This window comes from Emys orbicularis, chromosome 10 (assembly GCF_028017835.1).
Source record: "Emys orbicularis isolate rEmyOrb1 chromosome 10, rEmyOrb1.hap1, whole genome shotgun sequence".
In the NCBI taxonomy this organism is placed as follows: domain Eukaryota; kingdom Metazoa; phylum Chordata; order Testudines; family Emydidae; genus Emys; species Emys orbicularis.
In genome coordinates, this window is record NC_088692.1 from 43,528,531 (window position 1) to 43,556,373 (window position 27,843).

Below are 27,843 nucleotides of genomic sequence, written 5' to 3' on the forward strand. Positions count from 1 at the left end.
GCATAGCCCAGCTCACACATAGAAGACACTGCTGGGGGGAGGGGAAAGGAGCAAGAGGGTTCCTGGCAGCCGCAATTCCCAGCATGCCCTGAGGGAAGCAGAGGGCAGTGCACAGGAAACGCCATACAAGCCTGGGATCAAGCATCAGGCTGTCTCCCCTTCTGGATCCCTTTGCTTTGGGGGAACAGGGGTGGGGGCGGGAGTCTGGGCAAGGGGGGTCCCTGTGGCTGGGCTCTGGGGGGAAAGGAGGTTTGGGAGTATTGGCTGGGGGGGCACCATGGCTGGGCTGGGAGGGGGGGTGCGAAGGGGGCAGAGGAACAGGAACTGGGTAGTAATAGGGGTTTCTTTAGCTGTCTACTCCTGGGGGAAATTTTGTGTGCATCTGTATTGTTACAGACATAGTTGCTGACAAATATTTTGAAATAAATTACCAAAATAATTGAAACTGGTGTGATTATGTAGTGTTATTTTGACAAATAAAATTTGCAGAATTTTGCAAAATTTTAAAATATTGTGCACAGAATTTTCATTTTTTGGCACAGAATGCCCCCAGGAGTAAAAGCTGTATTAAGTCAATGCTCAATTGTAAACGTTTGAAAGAACCATAATGTTTTGTTCAGATTTAGAAACATTTCAGAGTTAGAAACAACCTCCATTCCCGAGGTGTTCTTAACTCTGAGATTCTACTGTATTGTCCTTGCTGAGACCTCAGCTCTCCTCCTAGGAAGTCGGCAACGCCCATGGGAAGGGGAGGGGTAAGGTGCTCAGGAGACCCCCGCCTTCCAGGGGCTTTGCAGTTTGTTTTGGTTGGTTTTAGTCCTGCTGTGGAAGTGTGGGATGGAGGAGATAGGCTGGAGATCCAGAGGCAAAGGCAGAGCATGTGCCAGTGCACTCTGCCCCCCAACAGCCCTGCTATTGTAGTCCAGAAACAGCCCCCCATGCTCCCCACAAACACATCCTCCCGCTCTGTCAATGCACCAGATCTGCAGCACCCCATTACTTCAGTACTAGAGCCCTCACCCAGCCCTGTTAATGAACCTCAACCCTGGTCTGCAGTCCCCCGAGACACTGCAGTCCTGGACCCCCACACAGTCATGTCAGTGCACCTCCCCTTGAATCTCTGCCATGGGGGCGCTTCAGGGGAGGCCGAGAGCACACTGCTCTGCAGCTGCTCTGGGCTGTGCTGGGGACAATTGTTGGCAGACAGAGCTGGCTTTGGAGATGCTGCCGTTTACATCGGAGAGAGGGATGAGGACGACTCCCAGCCACCTTAAGCATCCAGGGGCCAATAAAAAGGTGCCATGTAGCTACCTGTTCCCTGTGCACTCCCTCTTGCCCCCAGGCTGCAGCCAAGCACAGCTCTGACGCAGGGCCCGTGGACTTGGGAGTCAAGTGTCAGTGGGTTCGCCGTGCACTTAGGAGAGGCTGTAGCAGCATCATAGAATCATAGAATATCAGGGTTGGAAGAGACCTCAGGAGGTCATCTAGTCTAACCCCCCTGCTCAAAGCAGGACCAACCCCAACTAAATCATCCCAGCCAGGGCTTTGTCAAGCCGGACCTGAAAAACCTCTAAGGATGGAGATTCCACCACCTCCCTAGGTAACCCATTCTAGTGCTTCACCACCCTCCTAGTGAAATAGTTGTTCCTAATATCCAAACTAAACCTCCCCCCACTGCAACTTGAGACCATTGCTCCTTGTTCTGTCATCTACCACCACTGAGAACAGCCTAGCTCGATCCTCTTTGGAACCACCCTTCAGATAGTTGAAGGCTGCTATCAAATCCCTCCTCGCTCTTCTCTTCTGCAGACCAAATATCGCCCAGTTCCCTCAGCCTCTCCTTATAAGTCATGTGCCGCCAGCCCCCTAATCATTTTTGTTGTCCTCCGCTGGATTCTCTCCAATTTGTCCACATCCTTTCTGTAGTGGGGGGGCCAAAACTGGATGCAATTCTCCAGATGTGGCCTCACCAGTGCCGAATAGAGGGGAATAATTACTTCCCTCGATCTGCTGTCAATGCTCCTACTAATGCAACCCAATATGCTGTTAGCCTTCTTGGCAACAAGGACACACTGCTTACTCATATCCAGCTTCTCATCCACTGTAATCCCCAGGTCCTTTTCTGCAGAACTGCTGCCTAGCTAGTCAGTCCCCAGTTTGTAGCAATGCATGGGATTCTTCCATCCTAAATTCAAGACTCTGCACTTGTCCTTGTTGAACCTCATCAGATTTCTTTTGGACCAATCCTCCAATATGTCTAGGTCACTCTGGACCCTATCCCTACCCACCAGGGTATCTACCTCTCCCCCCTGCTTAGTGTTATCCGCGAACGTGCTAAGGGTGCAATTAATTCCATCATCCAGATCATTAATAAAGACGTTGAACAAAACCAGACCCAGAACTGACCCCTGGGGTACTCCGCTTGATACCAGCTGCCAACTAGACATCGAGACGTTGATCACTACCCGTTGAGCCTGACGATCTAGCCAGCTTTCTATCCACCTTATAGTCCATTCATCCAATCCATACTTTTTTAACTTGCTGGCAAGAATACTGTGGGAGACCGTATCGAAAGCTTTGCTAAAGTCAAGGTATATCACATCCACCGCTTTCCCCATATCCACAGAGCCAGTTATCTCATCATAGAAGGCAATCAGATTTGTCTGGCACGACTTGCCCTTGGTGAATCCATGTTGGCTGTTCCTGATCACCTTCCTCTCCTCCAAGTGCTTCAAAATGGATTCCCTGAGGACCTGCTCCATGATTTTTCCAGGGATTGAGGTGAGACTGACCAGCACGCATAGGCAGGGCCCCCAGCTACAGCAGCCTCCCTCCTGCTTGCTCCATAGCGCAGGTTGCCCCTAGAGCTTGCAAACATTTGCAGACTCCTAGCAAGTTTTGGGAACCTAAAACCTCCAAATCCATGAGATTCGACCCATCCCATGCTAACAAAAATAGCCAACCTTTACTGAATAGGCTGGAGAAGGGGGAGGCGCCCTATAGAAAAGGGTTGGGAGCATTTTAGGGATGGATCCAAAACCTGCACGGGGCAGGGAAATCTGGAGCAGGCAGCCTGGTGGGTTCTCTTGCTGAATGACCCGTTTGCAGATGGAATCGTGCAAAGCGAGGCAGCGGGCTGGCATCTTCCCATCCCATTCACACACCCCATCCCCAAAATTTTGCAAAATTCCACTGCATTCGTTAATTTCACCTGCAACATTTACCATACAGAAAAACACCTCCAAGTCCCAGATATTCCAGCCCGGTCAGCAATAGACTCACCTCCCCTGCCCTTCCCTTTCCTCTGACCCCTGCTGCATGCTGTCAGCTTGGCCCCTCAGAAGACTGCTCCGTTCATTGCCTGTGCCAATGCTGTCCCCATAAGACATTCAGCAAACAGGGAAACCCCAGACTCCCTCTCTCTTTTGTGGCTCCCACACTGCCGAGGCCTAGGAGAGTGCTCAGGCTCTGTGCCTTGTGGCCAGAGGTCATAGATCCTGTCCCAATCTCATGCTGGCACACCATGCTTCATGGGGATCCTGACCCTGCATGAGACTAACTGCAAACTTCCCCTGGAACGCAATTCCAGAGGGAAAGCCAGAAACTTCTCACAGCAGCATGGTGATCTTATTGCGTCCTAACACACTGTTGGCCATGAGGGCCGACTCCACCCTGGCAGCAGCTGTTTCTGGGTCACAGCTTGACTAAGCAGTAGTGCTCCAAATGCACCCTCAGCTCTCCAGCTCCTGAAAGCAGTGGGAGTAGCTGCCTCCGTTTCACGGTTCCCACACAGGTGCCAACTCCAGGGGTTACGTTTCCTTCCTCAGGAACGTGTCAGCAACAGGGCGCGGGACTTCTCTGCCAACCACCAAGCCAGCCCTGGAGCCTGCACCTTTCATTCCCAATGGGCTTAGGGAGGGAGAAGCTAGGAAGTAGCTCTGCTAAGTGAGTGGTCAGGAAAGAGGACAGGCCCAGGGAAGCAAGACGCTGGCAGGGGGATTCTTGGGTGCACAACGGATTCCCCTGGGGGTTTAGTCTGAGCTCTGGGTGCTATGATGAGAGTGGGAAATTCCAGAGCCAACCGTGGACAGTGGGTCTGCTCTGATCACTTGCTCCCAGCTCGGGGAGTTCAAGGGGGTATCTACACTCAGCTGGAGAATGGGCTTTTCAACCCCTCAGCGCTGGCAAATGGTGCCTCTTCCAGGCACCATTCTGCTCCCCATTTCTATCTCTCATCTGCTACCCTTCACTAGGAAGTGGGGGGAGGGGAGTCCCCAATTACAGGGGCTTTTGATTCCTGCACTCAGCTGCTGAGAAAGAGGAAAGTGAAGTCATTACGGAGAAATCTGAATAAGCCACCTTGCCATGTATATCAAGCCTCCTTGGCACTGTACATCCCAGACACACCCAGACTGCTGTGCTCTGAGCAGGCTGCTTCTCCAGTCACCTCCCAAGCCCAGCCCTGCCCCGAACCCTCCCCAGTCCAATCCCAGCAAGCCTGGCCCCACTCGTCACCCACTCAGCTGTGCACCGGGGAGGTCAGGGACCCTCTTTGGAGACTGTCGCAGGGTGCACACACTGCAGGGCTGCCGAGCCATCACCGCTTGAGGCCCTCCCTCTTAGACCTGCCTCTGTCCTGACTAATTTGGGGGCTCCTGGGGCAGCCCTTGGATGCCCAAATCACACATTCATCCCCAAACTGACCCCGCTGGAGCCCAGGAAGTGCTCAGAGCCAGGGGCTCTCTGACCCAGGCCAATCTGGAGATCTCCGTCCAGATGAGCACCCAGCTCCCTGTGGAGGTGCAACTAACCATGTGCCCCCCCCCCACCCCCGGGCTTTGGGGAACATGGGCACAGGCTCCAGGGGGGTTCAGATGGGAAAGCTCTGCAACAGACACATTGAGAGCTGAGGCCAGGAGGGGGCCAGGTCACAGAGAGACTGTGAGATGCTACATGACAGCACAGAACAGTCATTTTCAAGGCCAAGACTTCACCGGCCCAGCTGTTAAGCTGTTATCCAGTGAAATCCATGGAGACTCAGAGGAATGTATCGTGGTGACTGAGTGCAGCTGCTTCATGTACTTGTTCACCCACAATAACCCATGGGACTGTAGGAGTCCAGTGCCGGTGGACAATCCTATGCTGGGCTTGACTTGAACAGCACTACTCCAGGGATGAATGTTGTCCCATGCACTGGCGTGGGATTACAGATCACCAGCATCTTGGCACACTGGGGGATCTGAGGAGGAAGCAGCACTGGAAGATTAACACATCTGCCCCCTTATCCCTCCCCCACCCCCAAAATGCTGCACTTCTGCAATCAAGTGGAATCAACAGTCCCACCATCCCGTCAGGCGACAGTGGGGAAGGGGCTAACTCCACTGGCTCCTGGCAGGAGAGGAAAAACCCAACTGGAGACACAGCCCATCTTGCTACACAGGCAGGGCACACTTGCTTCAGCCAGCTAAGAAGTCTGGCCTTCCTTCCCTGCTAACAACATCCTCCCCAAGCTGCAATCGCTCTCTCCACTAATGGGGTATTTCCTTCATTGCCTCCACATCCTGTCCCCTGAGGGCTACCACAGAGTGGGGGAAGAGCTTTGCAGCACCTGCTTCCTCTGCCGGAATTCCCTCCCATCCCCATGGCCTCCAAAGCAGCCCAGCTACCAGACCAGTGGGTAAGATAAATCAGCAAGGCAAAGTGGAATCCAAGAGAGAACCTTGGAAACAGCTCAATGACAATCTGCTCTGTGTGCCGCAGCAGTCAAAAGACAAGATGTTAGGATGCATAAAGAATGGGATGGAGAATAATGCTGAAAACGCAATGCCCTGATCTAATCAATGGTGTGGCCTCATCTGGGTAACACTGGTCACCCCACCTCCAAAAGGACATTGCAGAATTGGAACATGTTCAGCAAAGGAAACCAAGAACGATCAAGGGCCTGGAAAAAAATCTCCTATGAAGATAGACTGAAAAGACTGGGATTGTTTACCTCAGAAAGTAGACAGACAAGAGGGAGTATAAAAAATACTGAATGGAAATTGGCCGCGTCTGTTCTCCCTGTCTCGGAACACAAGAACAAGGGGGCATTCAATGAAACTGAAAAGTGAGAAATTCAAAAGCAATCAAAAGAAATAATTACACGTGTGAAACAGTAAGCTGTGGAACTCACTGCCACGGGAAGCTGCTGAGGTCAAGAATTTAAGGTTAAAAAAATTGGATACAAATGTCTACCAAGAAGATCCAGAGTCGTCATAATTAATAAGGATGTTTTTGGAAGAGATATTAAGCCTCATACTTGAGGGTTTAAGCCAATCTCTGACTATCAGAGAGCAGAATAAAACCTATTGTGGGGGCAGATTTGCAGGGTTCTTATATCTTCCTCTGAAGCATCTGGTGCTGGCCACCGCCAAAGATAGGCCACTTGACTACATGGACTTCAGTTCTTCTGACGCAGTCTGGCAATCCCTATGCTCAGGCCAGGCGATCCCCTGCCAGTAACCTCTTGGGCTCCAGCAGTATCACGGAATTAGTGTTATGAATGGGTCTACCATTAACACAGTTGTGTTCATATGCCCCGGTCTCTTTCGTTGATGGGCACTGGGGTTCAGGTCACAAGTGAAAGCAGTTTGGCAGGTCTTAGCTTGGTAGATGATGGTCATTTGTCCAAATCATGCTCAATTTGGTACAAGTCTGAGCTAGGCTCTGCACAGGGGAGGCAAAGGAGTGAGAAGGGGCAAGCCTGAAGCCTGGAGCCTAATCCAGGAATAGCAGGAGGCACTGCAGGCCAGGCCTGAGGGGCACCGGCTAAGCGGGGGGTGGGGGGCATAATTGAAATAGCAGGGGGCGCTGCAGGCCAAGACTTGGGGGCATTGGCAGAGCTTGGGGGGGGGGGCTGGCGGAGGCCTTTCACACATCATAAAACACAGGAGCTCAAACAGTTTGCTCCGTTCTGTATTACCTCCACCCCACTTCCCCAGGATGTAGCATTCCCTGGGGCACTGAACTGCTCACTGCTCTTTCCCATATAGAGGGTTGCCTGGATCCAGTGGTGGATTAATGCACGGGCCCACGGCCCCTATGCCCAGGGCCCCAGGCAATTCAGTCCCCACAGGAGCGCCAAAACCTGTGTAGAAGTGAGGGGCCACTGGCCCCGGAACTTTGGCCCCACCCACTACTCCTCTTCCCCCCGCGGCCCCGCCCCATGGCCAGACTGGAAGCTAGAACTGGGCTGTGGTAAGAGCCACCCGGGAGCCCAGGCCACTGTGGGGAGCTCTGGACCCTCCACCTGCCATGGATGGGGGTTCAGGGGACCCGACAGCAGTCCCTGGCCTGTGTCCCTGCCCCCCCAGGGTGCGCCACCCAGGGCAGATGGAGGGTCCGGGGCTCCCCACAGTGGCCTGGGCTACCTGGGCAGCTCTTACCATGGCCCAGCTCCAGCTTCTGGCCTGGCCAGGAGGTGGGGCCCCAGAGGGAAAAGGAGAAGCATGGGGTGGAGCCCCATAGTAAATGGGGGCTAAGGCTCACCTCAGCCCCGCACCGGGAAGAGGCTGGGGCCGCTAGCAGGTGCTGCACTTCATGATTCCGGCGCCCCTGAGGTGTGGGAGGCCCAATTGTTCTTTGTGTCCAGGGTCCCAGTAAATCTTAATCCACCTCTGCCTGGATTTAGTTATTTCTTCACTGAGAGTTTTAGATCCAGGTGCAGATGTAACCCACACACCTTCTGGGTGTGGTGTTCTGTCCCACCTAGTGGCACCGAGACCACTTAGAGAGAGATTAAATGAGTCGGCTCTACTGCCCTAGCTAACAGGGAGTTGGCTTTTAGCTCATGCTGTAGAGGCTCATGCACTAAATTCCAGAGATCCCCAGTTCAATCCCGCCCACCAACAACCAGAATCTGTCGGTGTTACACAGGCTCCTTTTAAGAGCCCAATTCTGCTCCCACCAAACCCAATAGCTAAACTACCACTGACTCCAATGGAGCAGGATCGGGACCTGCATATGCATTTCAGCTTAGTTTGATTTCCCATGGAATCAGAGCCAGTGCAGGCTGGGAGACAACAAACAGACAGAAAAGAGCAGCCGCTTGGTTCCTGTCAAAAGCAGCCATTCACCTTTCATACCAGCACCTCCCCACCACATCAACAGCCTCTTTATTCAGCAAGGCCCAGGCATTTCCATGGGTTGGCTGGGACGGCATAAAGCCAGCAGCACCCAACAGGGCTTCCAGGCAGCACTTCCAAGGGAAATGAACAGCAAGCCCAGGCAAGGAATAACACAGGATTTCCTCCAGCCTCTCCCGGGAGAGGCCTGGCCACACCCAGACAATGGGAATCATTAGTGTTATCTGTATTACACTAGAACCTAGCGGGCCAGACAAGCCTCTAGCAGGGATCATGGCCATAGTGGGCGGGGCATTGTACAGACACAGAGAAAGAGACAGTCTTTGCCCTGGAGAGCTTGCAGTCTAAATAGACACGACAAATGGCAGTAGACGAGCCTGTCACAAGCAATCACTGTAAAGTATTCTAGGGTTACCATACATCCGGTTTTTCCCGGACATGTCTGGCTTTTTGGTAATCAAACCCCCGTCCGGGGGGAATTGCCAAAAAGCCGAACATGTCCAGGAAAATACCGGCCGGGCACTTCCCCTCCCGCGGCTGCTCTGCTCCTCCCCTGACTCTTCGGCTCTGTTTAAGAGCCAAGCTGCCCGAGCGCTACCGGCTTCGGGCAGCCCCCTTGCCTCCAGACCCCAGCCGCCGGCCGGGCACTTCCCCTCCCGGGCTCCAGCTGCTCTGCTCCAGCGGCGCAGGGTCCGGAGGCATGGGGGCTGCCCGAAGCCGGTAGCGCTCGGGCAGCTTGGCTCTTAAACAGAGCCGAAGAATCAGGGGAGGAGCAGAGCAGCTGGAGCCTGGGAGGGGAAGTGCCCGGCCGGCGGCTGGGGTCCGGAGGCATGGGGGCTGCCCGAAGCCCGAGCACTACCGGCTTCACGGTTTGCCGGGCAGCCTCCAGACCCTGCGCCCCTGGCTGGGCGCTTCCCCTCCCGGGCTCCAGCTGCGCTGGGGAAGCGCCGGCCAGGGGCGCAGGGTCTGGGGGCTGCCCGGCAAACCGTGAAGCCGGTAGCGTTCGGACAGCCCTTTTCGCGTGGCTGGGAGGGAGGAGGGGGAGTTAGGGCGGGGACTTTGGGGAAGGGGCGGGGAATGGGCGGAGTCGGGGCGGGAAGGGGTGGAGTTGGGGCGGAGTCGGGGGTGGGAAAGGGGCGGGGCCAGGGCCCCGGGGAGTGTCCTCTTTCTTTATTTTTTAAATATGGTAACCCTAAGTATTCTCAAGATGTTTACATCACAATCTAGTTCAGTGGTTCTCAACCCGCAGCCCAATCAGAACACAGCTGCGGCCCATGCGACATCCTCAGGGCCATACAGGTAGTATATATGTTGTGTGGATGTGGCCCACATAGAGAGCTGCATATGCAGCCCACAATGGTAAATAGGTTGAGAACTAAGTTCCCTGTAAGCTGCGCTGCCATGCAGCAGCCATCTTAGTGCCACGCAGGAGCTCAGGGAACCCACCCAGGGATCTGCCGTGGCCGGGGCAGGGCCACCCCTCTCCCGGCCCCACCTAGCCCAGCCCCCAACCTGCCGGGGCGGCCCTCCCCCGGCCTGAACCCAGCCATGGCCGAGGCACCCCTCCCCCAGCCCGGACCCAGCCCCGGCCCGGACCTGCGGGGGGAGGGACACCTATCCTGCGGCCCCAGCCCCGGAAGTGGCACCTCTCCCCCCAGCTCAGGTGCTGCTGCAGAGAGAGAGAGCTGGGGGGGAGTCCTCTCTCCCCACCGTAGCCCCGCAGCACCCTCCTGCACCCCAAACCTCTCACCCGCACCCCCAGCTGGAGCCCTCACACCCCTGCACCCCAACCCTCTGCCCCACTTTGAACCCCTCGGCCCCACCCCCACCACATGAATTTTGTTATGTGCACCAATATGAAGGTGATGTGTCACACGGGTACAGAGAAGGGCTACGGGTACAGAGAAGGGTTACGGGTACAGAGAAGGGCTACTAGGATGATCCGAGGAATGGAAAACCTGTCGTATGAAAGGAGACTCGAGGAGCTCGGTTTGTTTACCCTAACCAAAAGGAGGCTGAGGGGTGATATGATTGCTCTCTTTAAATATATCAGAGGGATAAATACCAGGGAGGGAGAGGAATTATTTCAGCTTAGTACTAATGTGGACACGAGAACAAATGGATATAAACTGGCCGTCGGGAAGTTTAGGCTTGAAATTAGACGACGGTTTCTAACCGTCAGAGGGGTGAAGTTCTGGAATAGCCTTCCGAGGGAAACGGTGGGGGCGAAAGACCTCTCTGGCTTTAAGATTAAGCTTGATAAGTTTATGGAGGGGATGGTTTGATGGGATAATGTGATTTTAGTCAATAAGTCAATAACGTGCCATCGCTGGTAATTAGTATCAATGGTCAATGTGGGTCTGGCTGGAGAATCTTGCCCGCATGCTCAGGGTTCTGCTGATCGCCATATTTGGGGTCGGGAAGGAATTTTCCTCCAGGGTAGATTGGCAGAGGCCCTGGAGGTTTTTCGCCTTCCTCCGCAGCATGGGGCAGGGGTCGCTTGCTGGAGGATTCTCTGCGACTTAAAGTCTTTAAATCATGATTTGGGGACTTCAACAGCTGAGTCATGGGAGAGAATTATTCGAGGAGTGGGTGGGTCAGATTTTGTGGCCTGCATCATGCGGGAGGTCAGACTAGATGATCATAATGGTCCCTTCTGACCTTAAAGTCTATGAGTCTATGAGTCTACATCACCTCCATATTGGTGCACATAACAAAATTCATTCCGCACATGGGTGGGAAAAATTAGAGGGAACACTGGTTGAGAACCACTGATCCAGTTCAACACAGCGTTAATAACCCCCTACCAGGGACCTACCAATTCTTTGCCAGGCTGTCGCTAAGACTCTCTGGTGCCTAAAAAGCACAGCGATCAGCAGGCACCCCTTTAGAGAGCTAACAATTGCCAGACCAGTATCCCGTCTCTGAAGTACCTGGTGCGGGCGTAGTGTGAAAAACTGCTATCTGATGTAATTTGCTACCAGTAGTAGTTACTGATATTAAACTGCTATCTGACCTAATCTGCTATTGGTACGGGGTAGTGAATTGTAACCAGTAGCAGCTACTGATACCTAAGGTTATTCTTATTTGTCCCACAGCCAGTCAATTTCCACCACCTGCTCACCCCCTGACCACCCCCTACTCCGATTTGTCCCCTTTGCCCCTTTTTAACCCCTATAAAAAGCAGTCTGCAGAATCTGATGCCAAGGAAGGGCAGGGTGAAGGGCAGTGGCTTCAGCAGATGTTACTGAGCATGCTCAGTTTGTGGGAGCATGTTCAGTACACCCTAAGTAGCAAATTAAGTCAGACAGCAGTTTTTCACACTACACCCAGCACCAGATACTTCGGAGGAAAGGGAACCAACCCCAGAGAAGATAGTTATGGGATAACTTGCCCCTAAAAGAAGATTCTTCTGACCCCATGGCCATTAGAAGTTGCCTTACGCCGTGAACCATGAGAGTGTAGATTCCCTCCATCCAACATAACTGTGCATGTTCTTACACACTGGCCCAGCAATAGAGGAGGCCAGCTTGGGCCTCCTCTCTTCAGGGTTGCACAGGCCAGCATGGCCCAGGCACAGGCTAAGGCAGCCCTCAGGGTTGCTCTAAGTTGTGCCTCTGCTTCATAAACCCATTGGAGCATGCCGGGGTGGACAATCCCTGGGAAACAGGTCTGCCTTGGCCAGACCCCCTACAATCCCAACATACCCCTCCCTTCCTAGCCAGCCCCTGCCCAGAATGCCCTGTGGGTATGCCCTGCTGAGGGGGCTTGGCTCTTTGTTTCCGAGCTGCTGTGGCGGAGGTGTGGGTGCCCCAGACTGTGTGGCCTGGTGCCTGCTCCATAGGTTTGGATAGTTCCTTCCTCCCTCGAGCGAGGTGGTTTAAGCCTAGTTTCACAGAGCTCAGCTGCTATCATGATGGGGGCGTGCATGCTTTTTATTTTATTCCCCTCTGAGTCCCAGTGTCCAGACCACACCCGTCAGCACCAGGCATGCTGGGAGGCTATGGTGGGAAAGCAACTGGAACAGAATATTCAGTAAGCAGCAAGACATGAATTATTACTAGAGATGGGACCAAACCTGAACTCCAACTTCAAAAGTTCCCAGACTTCAGATTTGCACCCGAGTATGAATTTGCTGGCTTTGGGGTGGTTCTGATACTAATTTAGCTGTCACCGACATCCATTATTCTATAGACAGCCCAACTTTTGAGGAGGAAATCTATCAGGACAATGGGCCAGCACACAAGAGAAATACCAAAGCAAGAAGCATTTAGGCCCAGATTTCTAAAAGGTATTTAAGCACCTCTCACTGAAATCAACCTCACCTCAAATCAGCCCAGGAGGCCAGTCTCCACAGCCCACTGGTGACATTTTCAAACAAACACCTTCCTGCTTTCTGCCACCCTGCCCCACGCACTTGCGAGTTGCTCCCAGTAAACATCTGCAAAGCTACCTCATTATCTGTCAAAGTCCCTCCTCAGCCCTGTGGCCTACAAAACAGCTCAGCAAAAGTTAGGCTGTCAGTGTGCAGAGACCACCCACCATGCTGACCAATACTGGTCATGCTGACCAATACTGGCTCCTTGTTTTCGTCTACTCCCCTGTGTCTATACCCAGCTGTTGTCTCTAACCCTTGGGGCAGGGTGGAACAGTCATTTTGTTCACCTTGCACAATGGGTCCTGGTCCATGTCAAGGGCTCCCAGGCGCTACAGTAATAAAAATAACCAATAATAACAATAAACATGGTTAATAATCTGGCTCGTAGGCTCCAGCCTGCAAAGGGACCTATAAATATGGATTCTTACTCCTACAGGGTTCATAGCTGTAGGTCTCTTTGCAGGATCAGGGGTTTGGAGATCAAGAGAATGGGCATCTTATAAATACCATACACAGCCAAATGCAGGGAGAGACAGACAGAGCAACAAGATCTTACTCTGGATGATCAATCCACCCCTGGTTTCACCTAATTGGGACCACGCCAGGATTGTTACAAGGCAGGAGAATATTCACTATGTTCAAAATCATCACTATCCTAGAGAGAGGCCCAGTCTAGGCTGGAGCCAGGAACTCCTGAGTTCTCATCTCTCTGATACTGTGTCCCTATGTCCAAGGCCTTGAGCAGCTCCCTTAGTGTTTCTGCCCAAATCACTATCCGTAAAGCATGGATGGTAAGACTGCATTCACCCACCTCCCAGGAGTGGGGACTGTAACATGCTTTGCAGGCGGAGAGCACCAAGCATGGCATCTAACCAGGGCCGCCCAGAGGATTCAGGGGGCCTGGGGCAAAGCAATTTCGGGGGCCCCTTCCATAAAAAAAAGTTGCAATACTATAGAATACTATATTCTTGTGGGGGGCCTATGGGCCCCGGGGCCTGGGGCAAATTGCCCCACTTGCCCTCCCCCCCCCCCCCCGGGCGGCCCTGCATCTAACACCATGTGCTGTGCAAGGACACCCTCTTGCTCCCCATTCCTCACTGTCCAGTTATGGCTCCATACCTTCAGCCCTATTTTTGGCAGTCCTGGGATTTGACTGTTTAGAAACTATGTATTTATATTTTTAATTCCATGGCAGTTTCTCTCTCCTAGTCTTTTCCAATCTCTCCTTCCTCCCTGCCCCAAAGGTTTTTTATTTCCCCTACCAACCGCCAGTTTAATTACCTGGTCTTATGCACACAACTAGCCTGCACATGTTCCCTCAGCCCCACTCATACCCTTGCCTGCCTGGCCTTTACACAAGGGAGTCTGCCACTTATGGCATCCAGGCACCCAAAGGGCAGGTGTGCAGCCCTCTGCAAACAAAGCCGGGTATGCACAGCCTGCAGCACAGAGAAAGTCAGACAGGCTGGGCTGTAGCAGCCCATTAGTCATCACAGCACCTGGAGCTAGCAGCTGATGACACCCTGCGTGCCAGCTCCATCTAGAGCAGGGGTTGGCAACCTTTCAGAAGTGGTGTGCCGAGTCTTCATTTATTCACTCTAATTTAAGGTTTCACGTGCCAGTAATACATTTTAACGTTTTTAGAAGGTCTCTTTCTATAAGTCTATAATATATAACTAAACTATTGTTGTATGTAAAGTAAATAAGGTTTTTAAAATGTTTAAGAAGCTTAAAATGTTTAAGAAGCTTCTTTTAAAATTAAATTAAAATGCAGAGCCCCCCAGACCGGTGGCCAAGACCTGGGCAGTGTGAGTGCCACTGAAAATCAGCTTGTGTGCCACCTTTGGCACGCATGCCATAGGTTGCCTACCCCTGATCTAGAGCGTCCACCTTTAACCCAGAGAATGGCAGAGAACCCACCCTGAAAGACAAACACACAGCTGTCGCTCACCCAAGCAGGAGGATATCCAAACTTTGCCTAACCAGAGACCTCTCTGGCCTCAGATCAAGCAGCCTATTAATGCTGCGGCCCCTTAACCCAAACGGTGAGCCAATACTGGGGGCCTTCCTGGGTTCTTTCCATCAGAAGGAGAAACTGAGGATGGAGTCAGGTATTTCTGTAATGCAATCCTGCTTAATTTACACAGAATGCACACAAAGTCCTGTTTCCCTGAAACTGGAGGCAGTTTCTTTGCTCATAATTTTCAAGCCTGTTTTCCAGTCAGTCCTGTGCCCCAAGGGGCTCTACCTCTGTCCCTCTCAGGGTCATGCTCACGACAGCTGCCCTCACAGTCTGCTGGCTTTTCTCTGTGCTGTCTGGTTGCCTTTCCCAGGCTCTGAAACACACATACACACACACACACACACACACACACACACACACACCCTCTGCAACAAATGCCCCAGCTTCTGTGTTCGTAATTAGAGAATAAACCCCTCATTCTCACTGAGTTCATTCTTGCTAAGGCCTAGTGCCCAGGTGGTGGCCGTGACACACTGAATTTCCTGCAATATCCTGAATGAACTTTATTGAATTAAGTTAAACCTGATTGAATTCGATGTAATACCTTGGGGTCCATTACATTAAAAATGCAATTGTGCAAGTACGTAATTTCTCTAGGAGAGGGACTAAGGGCTTATCTTCACATACAGCGCTGCAGCTGCATCGCTGTAGCGCTTTAGTGACGCTACTAAGCCAACAGGAGAGCTTCTCCTGTCAGCGTAGTTACTCCACCTCCCCAAGAGGCGGTAGCTATGTAGATGGGAGCAGCTCTCCTGTCGACACAGTTCTGTCCACACCAGGGATTAGGTCAGTATAACTACGTCACTCTGGGGTGTGGCCTTTTCAAACCCCGAGATACATAGTTATACCGAAACAGGTCTGTAGTGCAGACGTGGCCTAATGCAACCTCCAGAAGGTATTAGGAACTTCCTGATACGTGTGAAGTGGATTTCCTAGGACGTACCTGGGGATAAGGGGAATGCAAATGATCCACTTGGAATCAACCCTTTTGGAAACTATGCCCTGGGGACCAAATCCCATGATCTAATATTTACCTGCTCCTGGAAATTCAAGAGTAGAGACTCCTGAACTATATAAAGGGTGGACTAAACCTGTGGTGAGCATGCTGGTTCTGAACGGAGGCTGTTATGAACTTGTGACCATAGAAGAGACCCCTTGTGGGGCTCTGAAGGACTGCTCTTGCCAGAGCCCATGTTGGAGTTGGGGTGATCTCCAGTATTAGCATGTGTGCAGGTTCTTTCATTGGTTTTAATGTTTTCTCCATAGTGTCTTTACCAAGACAATAAAACAGGCTTACATAAAAAGAGCTGGGTGGTATCTATAACCGGGGGCAGTCACACTGTAACCATCTCTGAAGAGAAGCAGCCAGGTGTCCTTGGGCAGCCTGTCTGTGCTGGGAATAACACAGCAGCCTGGAAATACCCTGCTTAGAATAGATTGAGACGCGGGTCTCCATCCAAGAAAAGCAAGAGCTGGGGAGCTGGGAGCGGGTGCCCATGCTGGGCCACTGAGAGGAGATACCAGTGCAACTGCCATGACCTGGGACAGTGGCTCCTGATTATTTCTAGCAATCTCACTCCATAAAGTGCCCAGGTGGTGGCCGTGACACACTGAATTTCCTGCAATATCCTGAATGAACTTTATTGAATTAAGTTAAACCTGATTGAATTAGATGTAATACCTTGGGGTCCATTATATTAAAAATGCAATTGTGCAAGTACGTAATTTCTCTAGGAGAGGGACTAAGGGCTTATCTTCACATACAGCGCTGCAGCTGCATCGCTGTAGCGCTTTAGTGACGCTACTAAGCCAACAGGAGAGCTTCTCCTGTCAGCGTAGTTACTCCACCTCCCCAAGAGGCGGTAGCTATGTAGATGGGAGCAGCTCTCCTGTCGACACAGCTCTGTCCACACCAGGGATTAGGTCAGTATAACTACGTCACTCTGGGGTGTGGCCTTTTCAAACCCCGAGATTCTCACTCTTTCCATTTAGCTGGAATGAATGGTGGCTACATACCCATCAGCTTTAACGGTCTCTGTGACTGATCCATAGAGCAAAGACACACTCAATGGCGGCCATTAACACCTTCCAGTATAGTAGCACCTAGAGGTCCCCCATCCAAGATGAGGGTCCCATTGTGCTAGGTGCTGTACATGCAACGGCAACCACCTTAGCCAACACACCGAGAGCTAAAACACCCAAATCCCCACTTGCAAGGTGCGGATGCTTAACACCCACTGACCAGTAGGTTACAGCCACACACAGCGAGAGATAGTCGCCACCCCAAAGACCTTACAGTCTAAACAGACAGGACAAAAAGGTTGGGAGAGGAAGCCGAGGCACAGACAGGGGAAGGGACTTGCTGCTTTACAAACGCAATTCCCCAGCAATGGCCCCAAAACATGACAAGCTCACCATAGTGCCACAGCAGGACTCTTCCCTGGAGAGCACAGCATCGAAGGGTTGCACAGAAGAGATTCCAAACCTTTTTCTGTTGGAACTTCAGCTCCTGCCCACAACTCTTCAAAGACCCCCCATAGCAATGCCTCAGGATCAGCCCCAAGCAGTGCAGTTACCCTCAATCCGTCGCTGTCATTCTGGGGACCAGACTGCTGACCACCACATTTTTTATATCTCGCATGGGCTTGCAGAAACGGAAGAGAAAAGCCATACTGCTACGTAGCAACCCGCTAGCACATTTCACCCATAGTTCTCAAAGCACTTTACGAGGTGTCATTATCCCCATTTTATCAGTGGGGAAAATGAGGCACGGAAAAATGGAAGTTCTTGCCCATGGTCACCCATTGGCAGATCCAGAAACAGAACCAGACTCCCTGACCACATTTCCTCACAAGCAATAGCTGCCCAGTCCTCTGTCAATCCTCTGTTACCCTTACATAGCAATTTTGGTTGTTGGGAAAAGAGCAGAGATGAAACAGACCCACTTCTCCTTCCCAGGCTCCTCTATTCTCTTTGAAGCACATGGTTTCTGTCCCAGAAACAAGAGGCTGGGCTGGGCTGGTTTTAACCACTGTCCTCTCTCTTGATGAGCACAGCTTTTTCTAAATCTGGAGAGAAAGAAGCCAACCTCCCCACCCCCAAAACCCCAAGGAGGCAGGAAGCGAGTGAGTCATGGTGGGAGGGAGCAGTGGGGCAGACACATCACACTCAGCTGTCCAACTTACCACATCTCTCCTTCAGCTAGAGTGAGTCATGACTAGGGACTTTTACACTCCAAATCATTTCTTTTAACAAAGGATTTTCAGCAGCAGAGACAAGGGCTGTGTGTGTAGGAAGTAAGCCTGCAAGTCTAGCTAGCAGGATTCCCAAATATGCTAGTGGCTACAGCACTGGATTAGGACTGGGAAGACTAGAGTTCTAGTCCACTGAGTGGCCTTGGGCAAGTCACTTCCATGCTCTGTGCCTCAGTTTCCCCCCTATCCCTTTGGGGCAGAGCAGAATGAGGGATCTGGGGAACCAGCCACTCTGTAGAGTATACTTCCCAACTCCCATCAGGGCAGTTAACAAGGAGTTAATGCTGAAGTAGCTTTAGATCCCACTGGGCCCATCTGAATCTGCTACTACACCAGGGGGACATGCTCGGTGCAATGCAGCTCCTCCATGCTGCCAGGAGAGGCAGAGCAGCCATCCATGTGGATTGAGCCTCCATCCTTTGAACTGGGGTTTCCTCCGGGTAGACCGCCAAGAAAAAACGGTTACCCATTTTTCGTAACTGTTGTTCTTCGAGATGTGTTGCTCATGTCCATTCCATTCTAAGTGTGTGTGCGGCCAGAGATATTTGCCTTAGAGGTACCTGTAAGGCCGGCTGTGACGCACTCACATCGCGGTATATCAGGCGCCACCGGCCCACGTCCTCTCAGTTCCTTCTTGCCGACAACTCCGACAAAGGGGCAGGAGGGCGGGTAATGGAATGGACATGAGCAACACATCTCGAAGAACAACAGTTACAAAAGGTAGGTAACCGTTTTTTCCTTCGAGTGCTTGCTTCCATTCTCGGTGACCACTCGTGGTGAGGAGAAGGTCCTGTTGAGGCGATCTGCCAGGACGTTCCTGGTTCCAGGTAGGTGAGCGGCCACCAGTGTATGGCATTCTGCACACAAAGGTTCCAGAGTCTGAGTGCATCTTGACACAGGGCCGAGGACATGGCGCTGTCCTGCCTGTTGATGTAATACATCGCGGCCACGTTGTCCATGAGGACCTGCACCACCTTGCCTTTCAGGTGGGGCAAAAATGACTGACAGGCCAGGCACACCGCCTTGAGCTCTCTGATGCTGATATGAAGAGCTAAGTCGTGCTGCATCCAGCGACCTTGGGTGCTGAGCTTGCCCAGGTGGGCTCCCCAGCCCAGATCTGACACGTCCGAGACCAGGGTGAGCGACGGTGATAAGGACACAAAGGGAACTCCTGCAGCACTGACTTGGGGTCTAGCCACCAGTTCAAGGACAAAAGGATGCAGTCCAGCACCGTGACCGCTCGGTTCAGGGGGTGCCTGCTGGGAACATAAACCGTTGCCAGCCACATTTGCAGGGCTCGCAGATGGAGCCGGGCGTGCCTGACCACGTACGTGCACGCTGCCATGTAGCCCATCAGCCGCAAGCAAGTGTGCGCCGTGGTGATCGGATGTCTCTTTATGTGGGCAATGAGATCCACCATGGTCTGAAAGCGTGCTTCCAGAAGAAAGGCCCTGGCTCACATGGAATCAAGAACCACTCCGATAAACTCTATGCGCTGGATCAGCGTTAATGTGCACTTTTCTGTGTTTATTAACAGGCCCAGGTCGTTGCAGGTGGAGCGCACCAGATCGAGGCTTCTCTGCACCTGTCCTGGAGACCTGCCCCTGATGAGTCAGTTGTCGAGGTACGGAAAGATCTGGACCCACCCCACCCCCCGACATCTGAGGTAAACCACTACTGGGGCCCCACATTTCGTGAACACCCTGGGGGCTGTGGACAGGCCAAAGGGTAGCGCCATGAACTGGAAGTGGCGCCCTGCCACTATGAAGCACAGGAAACGTCTGTGTCCTGGGAATATGGAGACATGGAAGTAAGCGTCCTTTAAGTCAAGAGTGGTGTACCAGTCCCCCGGCTCCCGGGAGGAGATAATGCGGAACTTCAACTTCTTGAGAGACTTGTTGAGGCCATGCAGGTCCAGGATGGGTCTGAGGCCTCCTTGGCCTTCGGGATTAGGAAGTATCGGGAGTAGAATCCTCTGCCTTCCATGTCTCAAGGAACCACCTCCACAGCCCCCAACTGCAGGAGCTTGTCGACCTCCTGGACCAGGAGTTGCTCATGAGAGGGGTCCCTGAAAAGGGACAGGGAAGCAGTGGGGTGGGAAGAAGGGGTACCCACAAACTGCAGGGTGTAGCCCCGAGCTACTATGTCCAGGACCTAGCAGTCCAAGGTAACCCATGACCAGGCCAAGCAGCAGAGAGAAAGGTGGTTGAGGAAAGGACGGGCAGGATCTGGCCAGATGACTGGGGGGTCGCTCTCAAGTGCACCCTCAAAACGATCACTTTTGTCCCCCCGGGTGCTTAGCGGGTCCGGGCTGGGCTGGTGAGCGAGAGGAGGAAGGGTGGCAAGGGCTAAACCCAGATCCCTGCCAGGCTTGCCAAGGCCTCGACAGCGGCAGAGACCGGAATGGCTTTCTGCCAGACTTTGGGGTATGCATGCCCAACGAGCGAAGGGTAGCCTTAGTGTTCTTCTACCTGTGTAACCTAGCGTCCGTCTGATCAAAGAAGAGCCCTGCTCTGTCAAAGGGGAGGTCTTGAATCGAGGCCTACATCTCCTCGGAGAGGCCCGCTGTCTGGAGCCAGGAGTTGCGTCGCATAACCACCACCGATGCAACCACCCTCACTGCCAAGTCCGCCGTGTCCCATGCCATTTGCAGGGAGCATCTGGCTGCCGCGGTTCCTTCCTCTACCAGGGTACCAAACTCTTGAGCCTGACCCTGAGGAAGGGAGTCCTGGAACTTCTGGAGGCTGTCCCAGAGGTTAAAATTGTATCGGCCCAGCAGGGCCTGACGGTTCACCTCTAGGAATTGTAAGCTGGCTGTTGAATAAATTTTTCTGCCAAATAAATCAAGTTTTTTGGCTTCTTTGTTCTCGGGGGTAGAGGCGGTGGGGACCTGCTTGTCCTTCTCATTGGCTGCCGTCACCACCAGTGAGCCCGGGGGAGGGTGGGTATACAGGTACTCGAAACCTCTGGCTGGCACAAAGTACTTTTTCTCGGCCTATTTCGAGGTGGTCAGGATGGAGTCTGCCACAGAGCCTTAGCAATCTTGAGGACCCCGTCGCGTACAGGTATGGCGATCTGGGCGGGCGTGGAGGCCGAGAGGACATTGAAAAGGGTGTCCTCCTGCTCCGCCATCTCCTGTACTTCCAGCCGCAAGTTCTCAGCCACCCGCCTGAGAAGGGCTTGATGTTCCTTAAAGCCATCCGGGGGGCTGGCCCTGGAAGGTCCCGCGACTGCCTCGTCGGGGAAGAGGAGGCGGCCCTGGCCGCCTGTGGAGGCGCTAAGGGCTCGGCATCCACTGGAGAGGGAGGTTTGGGGGTGGGTACCAGATCCTCCACCCTGACCTCGGAGCAAGCTTCCGGTACCGGGCCCGGTGCTGGTGGGGCCATCAACCTCTGCTCCGATGCGGCCACTGAAGCGCACTGAGAAAGGGGCATCATCATCACCGGAACGCCTCACGCTTCACAATACAGCCACTATGTTGGCCACTGGCCCTGCTGCCACTGCAGTGCCATGGATGGCGGAGCAGTCGCCGGTGCCCAATCCTGTTGCAGAGACCCAGGGTGATGGGTTGAACTGGGCCTTCACTCCAGAGGAACCACTCTCTAGTGACCATGGAGGAGCCATCAACGCCTGGGTCTGCTTGCTGGTCATGGCTACCGGTGAGCACTGACCAGGTGTAAGCGACCGATGGCTATACTGGGGAGAACAGTCCCAGTGCCGGGGAGATTGGCATCAGGGGGAATGGTGCTGCGGAGACCGGTAACACAAGGGGGAACAGTCCCACGGTGCCGGCGACTGAGACCAACGTCTAGACGCGGATCAGTGAGAGAGCGAACGGCGTCCGGTCATAATATGGGGAGCGTTGACCCCACACTGGGGAATAACGTCTCGGCGGCCGGGGGGGAGAGTTTGGACGACCGACAGCGCGGTTGCAACCTGCCATGGAATTGCTTGTTCAGCGACCGATGGCATTCTCCCACCCCTGGAGGGGTCTTAACAGCTGGCTTGCCCTCTCGGGGAGCCTTGTCCCGGTCCTGCAGCACTGGAAATGTCATAGGAGCAGGTGGAGACCTGTGCTCTCTCTGCACCTGGGCTTGGAATGATGACGGTGCAGGCAGGATGGTGGGTCCCATACCGCTCAGTGATGGACTTTTAAGAGGGCTAAGAGCCCCAGCCGCGGAGGTACACTCGCGCTGCTCTGGAGAAGGCTGGCTGGCAGGCAGGCCCTGGTCCTTTACCAGATGACCCCTGGGCCTTCTTGCTTGGTGCTGGTGAACACTTCTTTGACTTCTTTTTCAGCACCAGCGACAGCGAATGGTGCCGAGAGGAGCCGGGCGCTAGTGGTGCACTGCGCACGGAGGCCAAAGTACTCGGTGCAGCCTGCGTAGAAGGCTCGGAAGCTGGGCGGAGGGCGGACTCCATCAGGAGGGCCCTGAGGCAAGTGTCCCTCTCCTTCTGGGTGTGAGGCTGAAAGTTCTTACAGATCCAACAATGCTCCTTGATGTGTGATTTCCCCCAAGCGCTTAAGGCAGCAGTTGTGGGGGTCACTCACAGGCATAAGCCTGCCACAGACCAAGCAGAGCTTAAACCCAGGAGCTCGGGGCATGCCCGGCTTGGGGCAAAGTCCCGGCTGGGACCTTAACTATCAGCTAATTAGCACTTAACAACTACTTAACACTATCAACAATGTACAAGAGACCCGAAGGCACGAAGTCCAATGGAAGAAACCGCTAGCTCTTGACAAGCAAGAGAGGCGCTCTGACTGAATAGCATGGGTGGTAAGAAGGAACTGAGAGGGCGTGGGCCGGCAGGGCCTGATATACCACAGCGTGAGCGCGGCACACTGGAGGGTGCCACAGCCGGCCCGATGGGTACCGTTAAGGCAAATATCTCCAATGGCTGCGCACACCTAGAATGGAATCGACATGAGCAAGCACTCAAAGAAGAATCATGGGTTTGGGAGGAAACAGCCCCTCTGACCTTCATGCTCCTCCCTACAATCAGCCTCGTAGCTTTTCCCGGCCCCTCACCTCCATCCCCTGGAAGGGAACAATCTACCCTCGGTGGGAGCTGAGTGCACTCCCCGGAGTCTAAAACCAGGCCCCCAGGCTCTCAAATTGGGTACCCAGAATGGCCACTCACGACAATTTTGGCAGAAAGCTACAGGCTCATGGAGAGAGGAACACAGCGAACACTTACAAGAAAAAAAACAGAAAATAAGATACAATCAGCTTCTAAGTATAACCCTGTTGAGTCCCTCAAATGAGCGCTTGGGGGCTTAGTGCTGGACTATGAAACCTTTCACCTCTGTGTCAGCTGTTCAAATCTAGCTCAGTATGATAACAAATCCAAAGTTACTGAGCTCTGGGGGGGAATGAGTTGGTCAGGCTCTCCTCCTAAGAGGCAGGAGTGGGAATCTCTGGAAGGCAGCCTGACAGGGACCTTACAACTGAATATGCATGGAGACCAAATCGCCTTTTTGCCCCCTAAATATGATACCTCAAGATACGTAGGAAATATCATGCTGGATAAGACATCTAGTCCAGTGGCCAGCAACAGCTGCTTCAGAGGAGGAAGCACTCCAGTAGGCAGTTATGGGATAACCAGTCCATAGGCAAAGTTCCTAGCCTTCACACATAGAGACTTTATGTCTCAAAGCAGGCGAGTTTAGATCCCATACAAAACTCTTCTGTATTTTGTTATATTTATTATTCTAACTCTGGAGAGTTGTGTCATCCACATAAAGGTCTCGTCCCTTTTCAAATTCTCCTGAGCTCTTTGCCTCACCAATATCCTATGGCATTGAGCTCCACAGGCTAATTCTGTGTTGTGTAAAAGATTATCTCATATGATGTTTTCAGTGTAGTCAGGGATGACTGAGGAGCAGAGTGTGGGAAGCTCGCACTGTTATCGTACCTGCTTCATACAAGTGGGGGAAGAGAGAGGACTTCAGTCTCCTGGACTCTCCAGCTGGCGTTTCACTAGCACTAAAGAAAATTGCCAGTCTTTTCTAACAAGTGTCCCCTACACACACACTGGTTCACCAACAGATGCTGCATCAGCTTCTCCAGCACCATTCTGCATATCTGGGTGTGGCCTTTATCTATCCAGCGCCTGAACAATATTTTCCTAAGCACCACCCAAGCCATACAGAGCCACCTGTTTTCTAGCTATGGAAAGAGCTGCCACTGGAGAAATACAAAGCTCAGGCACTCATCATATCCTGCAACTTGACCAACACCACTACAGTACTTCCCTTGCCTGCTAACAAGGCTTTGATTACCCAGATCCAGAGTTTATCCCACCTATTGGGGTGGCGATGGGTAACGTCTCACACACCCATAAGGTTCTTCAGGGATGTACTTCTCCATCCCTCCTACTTGACATATAGCTGAGGCCACTAGAACAGATACCAAGATGATCCGGGATGCAGTGCTATCAGTACACAGGTGAACCCCGGCTCTAAGACTCATTTTCACACACACCCAGATGGTGCAGTACATTTGCTTTCTCTCTGTCCAGCTGACAGCAAACTGTCTGAGACTCACCCCCAGCGAGGTGGAGGTGATGCTGGCTGATTGGTGAAAGCACATGGGAGAAGTGCAGGGATGATGCTTGCTCCCTTGACTGAAGGAGTACCAGAAGTCCTTCCAGACCCCCAGTTTCTCCCAGAGTCCCAGGTGGTGCCAGTAGCCAGCAGTGACTCCCCCCAGCCCATCTGTTTTTGGAGTGACAGTTCTCTGAGATGTCAGCCTCAGCAGAGGGATCCAGACTGCTGGGGGACCTCCAGGTTGGGCTAGATGGGTTTCTCCCAGTAACCGCTCTATTCCAGTATCACACTTGCTCAGCTGCGTTAGCCACGGAGAATAGATAATGTTTTCACCTCTCTTGGCTTCTGAATGCCATTCATGGTCTTGACACATCAACTTCTAGATCTTAGGCAATAACATAGCGACAGTCACCATGGTATCTAGGCTCCAAGTGACCTGTAAAGACCGTCTTGATTTGGGTCAAAGCTACCCATGTAAGTGCCTCTCCCCTTATGCACCACTGCAGTCAGCTCTTGCACGCATCGTCCCTAGATCTGAACATCTGAGGCAGGACATTCTCACTGAGGGCTACCTCCTCTGGATTTTGCTCCCCTCATTGGTCCAGCAGCCCAGGCACATTGGCCTTTATGGCACTACATAAAGCTTTTGTCCAAGGTGGCAATGGTGGAGCCTCTCTGCTTACAGTGGCTGCTGATGGGAAGTCTCTTTAGATTTAATGTCGGTAAACTAATTTAGTGGGGCTTAGCAATCTATGTGCACATGTCCAGAAGCAAAAAACAAACAAATATGCAACTAGCCAGTCCTTAATTTCATACCCAGCCAGCACACTGACACTTACAAAGCCGTCCTAAGAATCTGGGGCTCTACCTTTTTGCACATCCCCCATGAGAGGAAGGGACTTTTTTGTTTCATAGATAGCAGAGGGAGAGGAAGCATGGGAGGCACTGTGTTTAGTGGTTAGATGGAGACCAGGACTCCTGGATTCTGTTCCCAGCTCGGGGAGGGAGCTTGGTCTGCGCAGGGGACTAGAATTCAGGATTTCTGGGTTTCAATCATCCTTCTGCCACTTGCAGGCAAGTCACTTCACCTCTCTGTGACTCAGGGTCCCATCTGTAGGAGACAGATAATGCCCACTGCACACAGGGAATGTCAGGCTTCAATAATTAACGTCTAAGTCACATTGACCCACTCTGATGAGCGTGCTATAGGGCAGTGGTTCTCAACCAGGGGTCCGGGACTCCCAGGGGGGCCGTGAGCAGGTGCTGGCATTAAACTCATTAAAGCTCAGGGCAGAAAGCCGAAGCCCAGCCATGCGGGTCTGCAGACCAGGCTTTGAGCTCCACCACCCAGGGCTGAAGCCAAAGCCTGAGCAACTTAGCTTCATGGTGCCCCCTGCGGTATGGGGCCCCGAGCAATTGCCCTGCTTGCCATCCCTAACACTGGCCCTGGCTTTTATATGCAGAAAAACAGTTGTTGTGGCACAGATGGGCCATGGAGCTTTTATAGCGTGTTGAGGGGGCCTCAGAAAGAAAAAGGTTGAGAATCCCTGCTATAGGGGAACATAGTTTTAAGTTCTAACCCTCCAGACAGTGAAGGCCAAACACTGTTCACTCTGCATGAGAAATGAAGGTCACAGGTGTCTGTAAATCAGTGCTCTGGGATATAATCTCCAGTTTACATATCCTGGACATGTGTTTCCAGTCCTCAGTTTAGAGGAAATACATGATTTATACAGCAGTATAAATCACAGCCAGCACAGTCATATAAATTAGTGCCAAGGTCCCATGAACAATTACAGTCACATTCTACACTTAATTAGTACTGGATCTCACAGCCCATGTTATTACGGGATAGCCTTTTCAAGGAGGGCATCGCTGATGCTGGAACCAGGCCCCACCTTGGTCCCACAAAGCCCAGGGCTGCGGTCCTGCAGGGTGTACTGCAGTCCCATGATTTTAAACAGGTATTGGGTTGCCTGGAGGAAGATTTTGTTATTTGTTTCACAGAGTGGCTGACTGGGGGACTTTGTACTGTTTGACTGTATTTTTAAGAATTCCTATAGCCTGAAGAAGGCTCCAAGGAATCTCAGGGTGAGGGGGCCACCTTTGTTGGATGGAAAATTAAGGGAAAACCACATTAAAAAAAGGGGGGCGGGGATCCTTCATTTTAAAGGGACATTTTAGAGGCACACAATTCTCTTAGCATATCATGTATTTTTTTCTCAGGTGTACTTGTCTACTGCCCCCAAGTACACAATGCAATTATCATAAGCTTTAATTTATTGTTTGAAATGTATTAGAACTGAAATATACCATGGGAATACATCTTAAAATAAGGGATGGATGGTCACCCTGTCTCAGGGACAGATTCTGGCACACCCATACTGAGCTGGAACTAACTTCAAGTCCCATTAAAGCGAATGAACCTTATTTGTGCATAAAGATATTACCGTGTGTGAGTAAGGGCAGGGTTGCCAACTTTCTAATCACACAAAACCAAACACCCCTGCCATGCCCCCTGCCCTACCCTTTCTCTAAGGCCCCACCCATGCCCTGGCCCTTCTCCAAGGTCCTGCCCCCGCTCACTCCATCCCCCACCCCCTCTGTCGCTCACCCTTCCCCACCCTCACTCACTTTCACTGGGCTGGGGCAGGGGGTTGGGGTGCAGGACAGGGTATGGGCTCTAGGCTGGGGATGCAGGCTCTGGGGTGGGGCTGGGGATGAGAGATTTGGGGTGCAGGAGGGGGGTCCAGGCTGAGGCCGAGGGGTTTGGAGTGCGGGTGGGGGTGTGGGCTCTGGAGTGGGGCCAGAGATGACAGGTTTGGGGTGCAGGAGAGGGCTCCGGACTGGGGTAGGGGGTTGGGGTGCGGGGGGTGAGGGCTCCGTCTGGGGGTGTGGGCTCTGGGGTGGGGCCAGGGATGAGGGGTTTGGGATGCAGGACGGGGCTCCAGGCTGGGGCAAGGGGTTGGGGTGCGAGATGGGGTGCAGGGTCCTGGCGGCACTTACCATGGCTCTGAGGAAGCAGCCGCCAGATCCCTGCAGCCTCTAGGTGCATGGGCAGCCAGGTGGCTCTGTGTGGTGTGCACTGCCTTTGCGCACGCAGGCACCGCCCCCCTCAGCCCCCATTGGTCACGGTTCCCAGCCAATGGAAGCTACGGAAATAGCACTCGGGGCGGGGGCAGCACGCGAAGCCTCCCAGTCCTTGGCTGCCCCCCAGTCCTTGGCTGCCCCAGCACCTAGGGGCTACAGGGACCTGGTGGCCGCTTCCGGGAACTGCACGGAGCTAGGGCAGGCAGGGAGCGTGCCTGAGCCCCAGGCCCCCACTGCGCCGGTGACCAGACTTTTAACAGTCTGGTCAGCAGTGCTGACCGGAGCAGCCAGGGCCCCCTTTCGCCCTGGCATGCCAGTCGAAAACCAGATGCCTGGCAATCCTATATCAGAATCTGGCCCTGAACAAGTATATAAATAGACAAAGTCACTTCATCAAACATATGTAAACAATTTAAAATCTTGGT

The 27,843-nt window shown here is 52.8% G+C and overlaps 1 protein-coding gene across 1 annotated transcript in view; it reads right to left on the bottom strand.

Annotated features, from left to right (window-relative positions):
* The window catches only part of CD276 (CD276 molecule), a 52,112-nt gene extending 32,914 nt beyond the window's left edge, over nt 1-19,198 (bottom strand). The window contains exons 1-2 of the mRNA XM_065412689.1: nt 19,110-19,198; nt 18,508-18,969 (exon numbers count right to left, since the gene is read on the bottom strand). Coding sequence (XP_065268761.1) covers nt 18,508-18,969; nt 19,110-19,198 — 551 coding nt within the window. The remainder of the gene's footprint in view (nt 1-18,507; nt 18,970-19,109) is intronic.
* Nucleotides 19,199-27,843: the final 8,645 nt, after the last annotated feature.